Source organism: Cebidichthys violaceus, unplaced genomic scaffold, assembly GCF_023349555.1.
Source record: "Cebidichthys violaceus isolate CVI_PGR_0920_01 unplaced genomic scaffold, fCebVio1.0.p SCAF_8, whole genome shotgun sequence".
NCBI lineage: Eukaryota > Metazoa > Chordata > Actinopteri > Perciformes > Stichaeidae > Cebidichthys > Cebidichthys violaceus.
The window spans coordinates 17,016,597-17,028,563 of NW_027176964.1; the positions used below are offsets into that span (position 1 = coordinate 17,016,597).

Genomic DNA, 11,967 nt, shown 5'->3' on the forward strand with positions numbered 1-11,967 from the left:
GTTAATAAATCAGGACTTGTTCAGCTCATTATTTTGAAGGATGCATCCTTAGAAAGCGGAGCAGCACATCGCTCCTGTCAGCTCGTAGCGGTGGGCTGCTTGAACAGCAGGGGGTCTGCTCTGTGGGATGGGGGGCTCTGTGACGTCCCTGCTTTCATTTCTCGGGGCGCGCATCCACACGCGCGCACATCCACCCCCCCCCCCCTCCAGACCTGAGCGCTGCGCGGACGGTGAACCGCGCTCATCGACATGCTCCTGTGTGGTTGTATTTTCTCTACAAATGAAATAATGGACGAGTGATTTGAAGGCTGCGGCTCACCGGCGTGGATGCCCGTTGACTGAAGGAGTAGCCTTTATGGATTGGAGCTCATCGCCGCCGGAGCAAATCTGGGGAGAGTCTGAAAGGTGAGGAGGCATTTCTATCCGATTGTGTGTGTGTGGGGGTGACACCGCAGCGGAAGTCCATAGCGCTCAACGGGTATTTTAACAGAACACCACCCGGGTTTACAACCTGCGTTGGAATTAAAGCCCTCTTTCGGTTGCAAAGCCGTTATTTTCTATGACATGTTTGAAGTCTTCTGTCTTAAAGCATCCGTGCATCCTCCGGTGTAATACAGGCCTGGCTGTATCATCTGCACGCTTTATGGATCGGTGGATATTGCTATTGAGCCCACTGGCGATATGAATCTAAACTTTGATGCCACATTGCACCGGATGTCTGTATTTTCCCCTCAAATGCATTCATAAGCCGATGAAATATAAGAAATATAAGGACAAGGACGCGCTTCTGGAGGGTCATTTTGGCCTACTTTGCACAAATGAAATTGCATTGCAATACTTAAAGGGCCCAACTGTGCTTTTGGGCAATAGGGCCTGCAATACACTTAATGTAGCAGACCCAGAAGTAATACATAAGACTACATTCATGTATTCATGTATGTACTCAGGTGCAGAGGTAGCACAACAGAATGACTGAGTGACTTTCAATAATAATCACAACCTACGTTATGCATCAAATACAGAATAGGAGTCAGCCTACTAACTATGAATCCAGACTAGGTGATTCCAGTCCCTCCAGTTCAAATCCTCCGTGAGGTATTGTATGTAGGTTACTGCATCACCAAATCCCTCCCACGTACAGGAGACTCACCGCTCCTATAAGCGGGCCATCCCACTGATGTGTGCACGGTCCAAGCAGTGAACAAGTCGTGCTATCGACACAATGACGCGGCGTGTAGCCTATTTATCCACAGGGTGAACGTGTAAACCACCAGCATGCACCAACTGTCCATACATGTTGTGACGGAGCAGCTGTCGGAGGAATGCACACACAGAGACCGGGAAGGGGGGAGGAGCCATGGACTAAAGGCATAGCGGTCCTGTTCAGACAGTGCTGATGCTGCTGTGGTCAGTGCTCACAGTGGGTTATGTACTTGTCAGTCACTCGGTTAGAACCAGATAGCGGGAAGAATAATTCTACTGATTGCAACTGTCGGGTTTTGGTTGGTAGGGAGGCTCGGTTGAACTTTAACCCTCGGTGGCTCCTCCTATAACTCCTCCCCCCTGCTGGGACTCCCTGATGACCCCCGATTCACTAAAGAGGTGCAAATGAGATCATGCTGTTTCAGTGGAAGGATGTTAGTGCCTTTTTAAATCCAGTAGAGCTCTTTTACAAAGCGTATTGTGTCCGATAGTCACGCCTCTATACATGTTGTGGATGTGCTGCTGTTTTCTATTTTGCCGGTTTATTTCTCTCTCTCTCTCTCTCTCTCTCTCTCTCTCTCTCTCTCTCTCTCTTTCTCTGGACAGTGCTGTGAAAGAGCAGACTTCATCCAAGATCCCAGGTCACATGACAGGTACATATCTCCGATTTTTTTGCGTACAATCATTTCCACGATTCCACAACTACTAGTGATTAAAGGAGTTGTGTCCCTCTGCTTAGATTTGTGCAGCGATGAAACAGACAACTCTCCTCCTCTTCAGCTCCACACACTCAGGGAGTTTGAGCAGGTAAGAGTCTCGAGTCTTTGAATGGTCGATGATGAGCTTGATGTGATCGAGTGTCCTTCAGCACAATGAACACTGCTCAAGTAGTGCGTTAGAACAATGAAAAGACGCTCTCCAGCGCCATCGTGTGGCTTCTCGTCTTCAACAATAGAAGCCTCTCAATCAATATTGTCATTTTGCAGTCTTTTCCAGTAGTAGGTTGTCCTCTGAAATACCCAGACAGCATTACACTGATTCCAAGTCAACACACACCAGACGCATACCAGATCAGAATAAAACGCAAGCCAGCACTAAAACTGTCCCTGAAAGCTCACCAGCGGTGATCGTCCTGTAATGTTATTTTGGAGGCGTCACCAACGAGTCACGGAAGCTGAAGCTACTTTCTAAAACGGCTCAGAGCTGGAGACGGCTGCCAATCCTTATATGTGTCACTTTCACAATGAAATAAACACGTACGGCACACACATTCACTCCCACGCCTTTCTCTTTGATGGGGAGCTGCACAGTGAGTGTGTGTGAGTTGTGTCATGTGTGGAGGTTAAAAACACACACAGACACACACACACACACACACACACACACACTATGTACATGATGTCATCCCTAATGTTGGGTGCAGACTCCGCCTGGCGCCTGTCCTATCTTTGCTCAGAATTATTTATCAACAGCACGTAACGTGACCCTTAAATAGGTTCACTCGATTTAACGAAACAAGAATTAATAACGACGTGATGCGTGTTTCGGTTACTTCACTATTGATGCTCTTTGCACTGGAAACGTGTCTTGCAGCTTGATTCTAGAGAGCTGTTATCATGAGATCAAGAAGACTAAGTGGATCTTCCTTTCTGTTATGTTCCTTCGGTTCACTCGTCTCTCTGTGGGACATTCAGGGATTCACCGCTCGGTGAGACGCAGGACACCTCCCTATTAATAGCGCTGTGGCTCACAGTCTCCCATTTCATCCAACTTCTTTCCGATAATTCCCGCTCCCATTCGGTCACGCTACCTCTGCATGCTGGCTGGCCTTTGTCGGGGCAGTTTATGAATTTAACACAACTGTTCAACTATCATAGTCAAATTATAGAAAGCTGCATGTTCTCTCAAAGGTCGGATGATATTGACTCATGCCCTTCAATAACATTCATACTCTCAGTGTGATGCTACCGCTCATGAAGTCGTTTTGGCTAACGGCTCTAGTTTCTCGTCCAACGGACACAAAGACACTTTAGCATTCACTGGTGTTTCCTGACACCACAGTGATTGTAACGTTAAGTCCAACATTTACTGTCTTTCAGCTCTGCTTTGGTCTCCACCAACGTCCACCAACCGCCCTTTAAAATAGACTTTGTCATTTAACATTGTTAATCTTTATATAGAAAATATTGATTCATGTAAATATAGGACTCTAATACTATGAGTCTGTATCCGCTCTACTCTGAGGCATTGTCAATACTCTCAGCCAGACTACATAAGAGATGAGATTAACTTTACTGAAGTACAATTTGGAGATACTTCCACTTTACTTTAGTAATTCTCTTTTCTATTTTTTTTATGCATCTACAGAAATATTGTACATTTGTCTGTACTACATGTATTTGACAGCTGTAGTGAGGCTTCTAGTTACTTTTAAGATCAAGGTATACAAACCATATGATCAGTTTTTCAGAAAAGATGCATCGTTATATTTTACATTAAACTGAAATATAGTTAAAATCACTTAAACCAACCACATAAAATGATCCAATCATACAATATCACACTGACAGGTTATACATTGTTGATGCTTAAAGTACATGTTGCTGTACTTTTTAATTCAGTAAGATTTGTAATGTATGGCTTTTACTTATAATGGATTATTTTTACATTTTGGTTATTAAGTAAAATGTATTCAGAAAACCCATTATTTTAGATGTGGGGGGGACTAAACCTGCTCTAGGATACTAAATATGTTTGACCCAGTTGGAGTTCAGAGGGTTGAACGTTAACGCCTACACACACATCTATTAGTTTATTATTATTATTATTATTATGTGTTTGCTCAAAGTGGTGTGTGATTGTGTAGCGTCTTCGTTAATCAAGTGTTTTCTGAGTCACCCTGAATGTGTTGAAGTGTTTTCTTTGCAAAATAGCAAAATAAAACAAATATTGAGAAACTGGAAAAACCAAATGTATTTTCAATACAATGGAAAGTCGGCAGAAAAAATAAAAAAGGACACAAATCTGCCCCCCCCCCTCTCTTCGTGCCCCTGTTTGCTCGTTCTGGCGCTCCTGTTTTGCAGAGGGGTGAGATTTCCCTTCATATCACAACTGCTTGTGAGCCCTGAACCTCTTACCTCCCCTCCCCCCTCTCCCCCCTCTCCCCCCTCTCCCCCTCTCCCCCCTCCACCCTTCTCCCCTGGCAGTCTGGGATTCCAGGGATGTCTCATCCTGTAAAATAAGCTGCTGTCCCGTCCCACAGCAGACCAGAACACACTATGGAGCTGACATGGCTACACCTCTGAGCGGCCGAGCTGCAGAGTCGCCCTCTGCACTGCAAACACCCCTATAGACTCTAGCGTGTGTGTGTGTGTGTGGGAATGTGTTAGTCTTAGTGTGTGTTTGTAGATGGTATCCCAATGGCCTGTTAGAGGCTAGGATACCGCTTTGTACATAACTTGTTTATTTTGACACTATGCTCTTTTGGAGGAGGAGGTAGCATGTCTAACGGTTACCGGACTCTAACGGATGGACCTGCCGTGACAGTCGACTCCCTATTCCCCCGTGAATCGGATAGGTTGAAGACGACTGTTCATTTCTGACCCATAACGGACATGCCAAGCCGTGTCGGTGCTCTTTGACGGCCATGTCTAACGGTTACCGTACTTTGTCACAGCACCTGAATGACTTGAAGAAGGAGAACTTCAGCCTCAAGCTCCGCATCTACTTCCTGGAGGAGAGGATTCAGCAGAAGTACGAGGAGAGCAGCGAGGATGTCTATCGTACGGTGAGTAGGGCGTCGAGCGCCAGGGAATGACTGACGATGAATGGGACCACAAGGGGTGAGAGGAGGTGTTGTGAAGGGGCCGACATGGTCAAAAAGCATTCTCTTTGCTTTGTGGAGGGATTTGACACTGAGTAAGACATCAAAGAGTTAGTGTGTGCCTAACGTCATAGAAAGTGAGCGTTGTCATGACAGTGTACAGGTTTGTTGTCTTCACAGAGACACTTGCTGTTGACCCAGCTGTCACACTGGTGTGGTTGAAGTGATGGTGATGATGTTTTACCAAGTGTATGATTTTAAATGTGGCTGACCTGTGAGGGACCACACATTCACCGGCTCTGGAATACTTCATGCAGTTTGTGTGTGTGTGTGTGTGTGTGTGCCTAGCTGACCTCTCTGCTAGTACCACAGCAGTCTCTGGTCTCATTTGACCTTATTTGGATCATTTTGTAATAAATTCCACTGAGTGTACAGGTGTGTGTTTGGAACAGAGAGAGCACTAGTCGGATTTAGGTTGAGGAGAGGAGAAGCTGGATCGGAGCATCCTTGCGTTTATTGAATACTTCCCGGTTTGAATTTCAAAATGTCAACTTTAACTTGTGGCTGGCTTTTATTCCTTGCTACACTATAGCTATGAAAGGCTGATGCACATTGTGGAAATGTTGGATTTGAATTAGAAAAGGGTGGAACAGGTCAGTGGGTGTCCTTCCTGTTTGCCGTACAGATTCTAAAGCCTTCAGCGCTTTAGTTACTCTTTATTTAATCAGTCAGAATAAAACAGCATCAACTATCCCTTCCTTCACTACTATCTGTTTCTGTTTTTATGTGAGTGTGAAAGGTAATTCTTCACCCTGGTAATAATAGTCACACCCCCTGGAAATGTGGTTGTTGTGTTCCTCCAGTAACCCGATGCAGTGAACGTGTGGCTCTTTGTGCTTTTTAATTCAGTCTGCATCTCCTCATATAAATCTGTGCATTTCAAGAGCTTATGGTCCAAAAACAACGGTTAAACACCGTACGGTACTGTAGAATGTCACAATGGACCAGAATGCAACAGTTCCATCTGTGGAACTGCAGAGCATTCTATATCCATATATATATATATATACATACACACACACACACACACACACACACACACACACACACACACACGCACACACACATGAATATGCATGAACTCAAAAATGTTCTTACCTGCAGATGATATCAGTTTGTATTTATTTATACATTTTAATTTGAATCTATGCTTCACAAAACTGCACCAAAACAGACATTGATTCTGAGTTTGTCACAGATTACAGGTGTATAGATTACAGATTACAGGTGTATAGATTATATATTACAGGTGTATAGATTATAGATTACAGGTATATAGATTATAGATTACAGGTGTATAGATTACAGATTACAGGTGTATAAATTATAGATTACAGGTATATAGATTACAGATTACAGGTGTATAAATTATAGATTACAGGTATATAGATTATAGATTACAGGTATATAGATTATAGATTACAGGTGTATAGATTATAGATTACAGGTGTATAGATTATAGATTACAGGTGTATAGATTACAGATTACAGGTGTATAAATTATAGATTACAGGTGTATAGATTATAGATTACAGGTATATAGATTACAGATTACAGGTGTATAGATTACAGATTACAGGTATATAGATTATAGATTACAGGTGTATAGATTATAGATTACAGGTGTATAGATTATAGATTACAGGTGTATAGATTATAGATTACAGGTATATAGATTACAGATTACAGGTGTATAAATTATAGATTACAGGTATATAGATTATAGATTACAGGTGTATAGATTATAGATTTCAGGTGTATAGATTACAGATTACAGGTGTATAGATTATAGATTACAGGTGTATAGATTACAGATTACAGGTGTATAGATTATAGATTACAGGTGTTTGCTGCCGTAGCCATCACCATTTTGGTACTTTTAAATGTCAGCATTTGAAGCAGAACTTGGGTCTTCAGGACTACTATTTTAAGCACTGATACTCAAAGTCCATTGCTACGGTGATCGTGTGAATCTCAGCTGTATCCACTGATCTCCACTCATCAGAACAGACTGTGACACATTCTGCTTATTGTGTTGTTACAGTATTAGCGTTGGCTACAGAATTGAACTTTTCCATCCACGCGTTAATATCTGTAGGCTTCTGCGCTCGGTTTGTCTCGGTGCGTCGCTCTGTGCCGCTCAACAAGGTGACCCGGCTCAGCTGTTGTCCGTTTACACGAGTCAGCCGGCATTTCAAACTCGCCTCTCTGATCAGCGGCAACTCTTTGAGAAAAGCTAAATGACGGTTTGATCCGGTCAAACGAGACCTGAGCGTCCTGCAACGCATCCTCCACAATTCCTGCATGCCACCGGTGATTGAGTAAACTGATCCCACGTCATCTGAAGGGGTTTTAAGCCCTGTGCTTCACAAGCTCTCAGTCTGTGCAGCTGAAGGATAATCACCGTTTTATTGGAGACTAAATCTTTGTTCCATAGCGGTTATCTGACCTGAGCGGCCCATTGCTCTGTTGGTCGAGTGTCATGTCAGTGTCAGTGTTCCCGTCCTCCAAAGCATGTCAGTGTAATGCAGTACAGATGAGGTGTGTTGGTCCTGGGCACATACTGATCTCTCCCTGAGCTCCACACTCTATTTATAGAGCAGTGCAATGATTTATTCATCACATGCATCCGTGAGTGTCCATATGACAAAGTGGGTTAGCGTGTTTCTCTTCGTCGTATGGTTTGTTACACCGCTGTCATTTTCTTTATCTTATGGGATTATAAATTGAATATCTTTGAATTCAGATTTTTCACTGTTTTCATTAATGTAAATAAAGTGATGCTACCAGATAACAGCATAAATGGTTTAGTGTGGAATATGCAGAATAAGCAGCATCATCAACAGACGAACTGAGGGTAAGATATGACATCTGTCAGCAGGTGATCGGTCACAATGTTGCAGGTGTTTGGTTTATGTTTTGTGTTTTGAAGTGCAGCCGTCTCCCTCCTCCTCCTCCTCCTCCTCACAGTGTGGTTATTAGGGGATCTGTTGCTGGGGGCCGGCAGGCCAGGAGGGGCCATAATAGCAGCTGGTGCACCGTGATGAGAGTCTATATATAGAGCTGTTTTCAAGAGAGAAAAGGTCTCTCTTACTGTAAGCAACGTTGTTGACACACACACACACACACACACACGTACACACACACACACACGTGTTCCTGTGGCTTGTGAGTGACATTCATTTATTATCGGAGCGTTTAGGTGAATCAGTTACTGTCAGTAGCTATGCAGAGCACATGGCCGGTCATCACGTGTTTCATATGTTTCATATCTTGAGAGATTAATTAGTCCAAAGAATATGAATGTGAGCTTTGTGTCCACGTCCTTAAAGAGCCTCACATAAACCTGAAAACATAGATATGCGAGCCTTTAAAACATGGTAAACATTGAATAGTTATTAGAGTTATTGTCATTTAATAAGTAAAATACATGGCTTTCCTAATTTTCTAAACACAACCTCGTGTCCCTTAGAATTCATTTCTGCTGTTTTACGAATTTAATTAAATGTACTATAATATTAAGAAACAAAATGTTTTCTTTTTGTATTTTGTTTTGCTAAAACTTGAAGTAACCTAAACTCCATGGATCTTTGTCTCTTTCTGATTTGACGTGACCAGTTTAGGTGCGTTGTGAGTGCAGTGTCTGCAGTGTGTGCAGTGTGTGCAGTGTCTGCAGTGTGTACAGTGTGTGCAGTGTGTACAGTGAGTGCAGTGTGTGCAGTGTGTACTGTGTGTACAGTGTGTACAGTGTGTGCAGTGTGTACTGTGTGTACAGTGTGTGCAGTGTGTACTGTGTGTACAGTGTGTGCAGTGTGTGCAGTGTGTACAGTGTGTACAGTGTGTACAGTGTGTACTGTGTGTACAGTGTGTACAGTGTGTGCAGTGTGTACAATGTGTACTGTGTGTACAGTGTGTACAGTGTGTACTGTGTGTACAGTGTGTACAGTGTGTGCAGTGTGTACTGTGTGTACAGTGTGTACTGTGTGTGCAGTGTGTGCAGTGTGTACAGTGTGTACAATGTGCACTGTGTGTACAGTGTGTGCAGTGTGTACAATGTGTACTGTGTGTACAGTGTGTACAGTGTGTACTGTGTGTACAGTGTGTGCGCATGTTTGTGAGTCGGGTTCAGGCTGTGAGTGTTGATGCACATGCAGCCCGGCTCTCTGTGAGAGTTTAAGGACGTGAAGCTCTCAACAACAGGCTTTAACACACATATATATATATATATATATATATATACACTACAACGTGTCTAAGACAAAAAGAGAGACAGAACGAGGGAGGAGAGGAGAGACAGACACAGGGACAGAGACTCAGATAAATCAAGATGACGGACATCTAGTGTCCGTCATAGTAGTGGACCATCTGTTAGTGGACCATCTGTTGAGACGACCACGAGCCAAGCTGTAGTGACAAACCAGCTATCAGCTGAGTCCAGCAGACGGATAAACTGTCCCCTCGCCGCTCTCTAAGGTCAGAACGTAAAGAATGAGCCCCACCAACCCTGCTGTTTAAGTCCTCTGTCCCCCCAGCGTAAGAGCCCTGATTGAGGCCCGAACATGTCCCATGCGGACCCCTGCAGGTAAACAAACTGTGGAGTTTAGCCTTTGGCCCCGGAGGTGAATATCTGAGCTGCCCTGAATTCACCAGCTCTAAATATAGCAGCCCTGACAGTACAGCCAGTGTGTGATGAAGAGACGTAAGAAAAGAGAGGAAAAGTAGACGTGAGGGAGGGAAGAACGCTTTAGACACAGACGAACGTCAAAACAATGAACGACAGCGGGTCAAACATATTAAAACCTTCTTTTTAAAATACAGAATCTGTAACTGAAGCTCAGACAGAACAGGCAGATTACAGAATGTATAGAATAAATGGATCTGTTTTGCCAATATTCTAAGGTTTCTTGATCACATCATTGATCCTACAGTATAACTACACATTGTCATTGACGTGGTGCTCGATGTAACGCTGATGTTGGAGGAGATGTTTGGTGTGTGATGACCGGTGACTGACCCACTGCTACTTTCATCTGTTGCAGAACATCGAGCTGAAGGTGGAAGTAGAGAGCTTGAAGCAGGAGCTCCAGGAGAAACAGCAGCTTTTGGACAAAGCACTGTAAGTCTTCATGATTATTTATTAATGTGGGACCCTAACCTGAAATAAACTAAGATCACACAGTTTGTGAATGTTGGTGTCAAAACAACAAATGATCTAAAGATACAGAGCAACAAAGTTGCTACAACGCCTACAAGCTTATTTTAATTTTAGGCTTTGATGACAAAGATGAATCCTCTATAATACTGTGTGTAAGTTGTGTGTGTGTGTGTGTGTGTGTGTGTGTGTGTGTGTGTATGTGTGTGTGTGTGTGCACCTCCATCTATGGGTATTGGCTCCATGGTCCTGTCTTAACTGTGGCAACACCTCATATCTCCAACAGCTCATATGTCATGCAGCAGCTGAAAGAGATAGAGCACACACACACACACACACACACACACACACACACATTAAGGACACACAGAAGCCTTCATGAATAGACAAATGAGACCCACCATTTAAACCCCTGACATGTTACAAAAGTCTCGTTTAAGGTTATTGTCGACATGCTGTAACATCTGCTGTTGCTCTAAATGTGACCTTTAACCAGGGGACTCACCAGAATGGTCTCAGGTGAATATATGTTTACCGATAGTTCAAGACAGGGAATACCAGTTAAAGACATTTTTATACTAAAGGTTCCCTTAAACGTCACGTCCTCCTCTACCTGCCGGGCTTCTTTTTGCTGCTTGAGTCCCGTGAACTTGAAGCCTCACATTATTTCTCGGTAGTTTAAGGCTGGCGCTCAGCATGAAGCTCTTGTCCGCTGCACATAAAGGACACTTGTCCACGAGAGACAGAGATTTGCATCGCTCAGACCGGTTGTAAATATCCCAGCTATTTGAGCCGCTGCATGCGGCGGACAGAGTTAAAAACGTACGTAGAGAAGGTCCGGGGCAGGACTCATGGCGACATTGTGGCGCGTGCCATTCTGGGAGCAGAAATTCTGGGATGGCGTCGTTGACTGACTAAGTGATATAGACAGATGCTCGAACGGTAGGAGCGAGGGGAACACTCACGTTTAAGAACCGGGAACACAAAGAAACGTTTAGACTGTTCATGTGTTTGTGTATGCAGCTTTCACAGGGTGTATCTCCAGGTTACTTACAACAGGAAAAAGGACTTAAAGTGCATCATATGCTGCATGTGTTCAACCCTTCACCACGTACAGATTGTGTGAACGCCACTAACCGTCACAACAAAGGCCTAAACCATGTGGACAAGGTGTCGGGTCTCCCATGAGCTCCGCAGACAGGAGAGCGATGACGTCTTTGTGTCTTGGCATCTGCATCGTGATCTAATGCTTTCACCACTGGCTACATTAGTGATCTGGGCTGTATTCACTGTGACTCTGGCTTTCCTTTTTCGCCCCTGTTGAACAGCATAACAGCAGAGAGCTTGACCAATCACAATGAGGCCGAGCTGCAGAGACGGTGTCGGGAGAGACAGCAGGAAATCGACCACATGGAGCAAGTGCTTGAGACTAAGATTCAGCTCCTGCAGGAGGTTCGTCTGCTCACGCCCTCTGCTGGTTGAACTGATACGGGGGGGGGGGCCTCAGGTTTGCAAATCATAACTGCGTATGCGTGTGTTTTTTCAGGAGGCCCAGCTAGCTCGCAGCGAGGCCGAGCGGATGGCCTCGCTGGCTGGATCGCACTCCCACGCCTCCCTCCTCTCTCTAGACACCCCCATGGAGGACACTACGGAGGACGAGAGGCCTCCCAGCATCCTGTCCACATGCAACGCCAACAAAGACAGGTGCAAAACACGAAGACATCTCCAC

The 11,967-nt window shown here is 44.2% G+C and overlaps 1 protein-coding gene across 1 annotated transcript in view; it reads left to right on the top strand.

Moving 5' to 3' along the window:
• The first annotated feature begins 225 nt into the window (after window positions 1–225).
• The window catches only part of LOC137865903 (myomegalin-like), a 37,621-nt gene continuing 25,879 nt past the window's right edge, over window positions 226–11,967 (top strand). Inside the window, exons 1-7 of the mRNA XM_068701471.1 lie at window positions 226–405; window positions 1,810–1,856; window positions 1,943–2,010; window positions 4,880–4,990; window positions 10,126–10,202; window positions 11,567–11,690; window positions 11,785–11,942. Coding sequence (XP_068557572.1) covers window positions 356–405; window positions 1,810–1,856; window positions 1,943–2,010; window positions 4,880–4,990; window positions 10,126–10,202; window positions 11,567–11,690; window positions 11,785–11,942 — 635 coding nt within the window. The 5' untranslated portion in view covers window positions 226–355. The remainder of the gene's footprint in view (window positions 406–1,809; window positions 1,857–1,942; window positions 2,011–4,879; window positions 4,991–10,125; window positions 10,203–11,566; window positions 11,691–11,784; window positions 11,943–11,967) is intronic.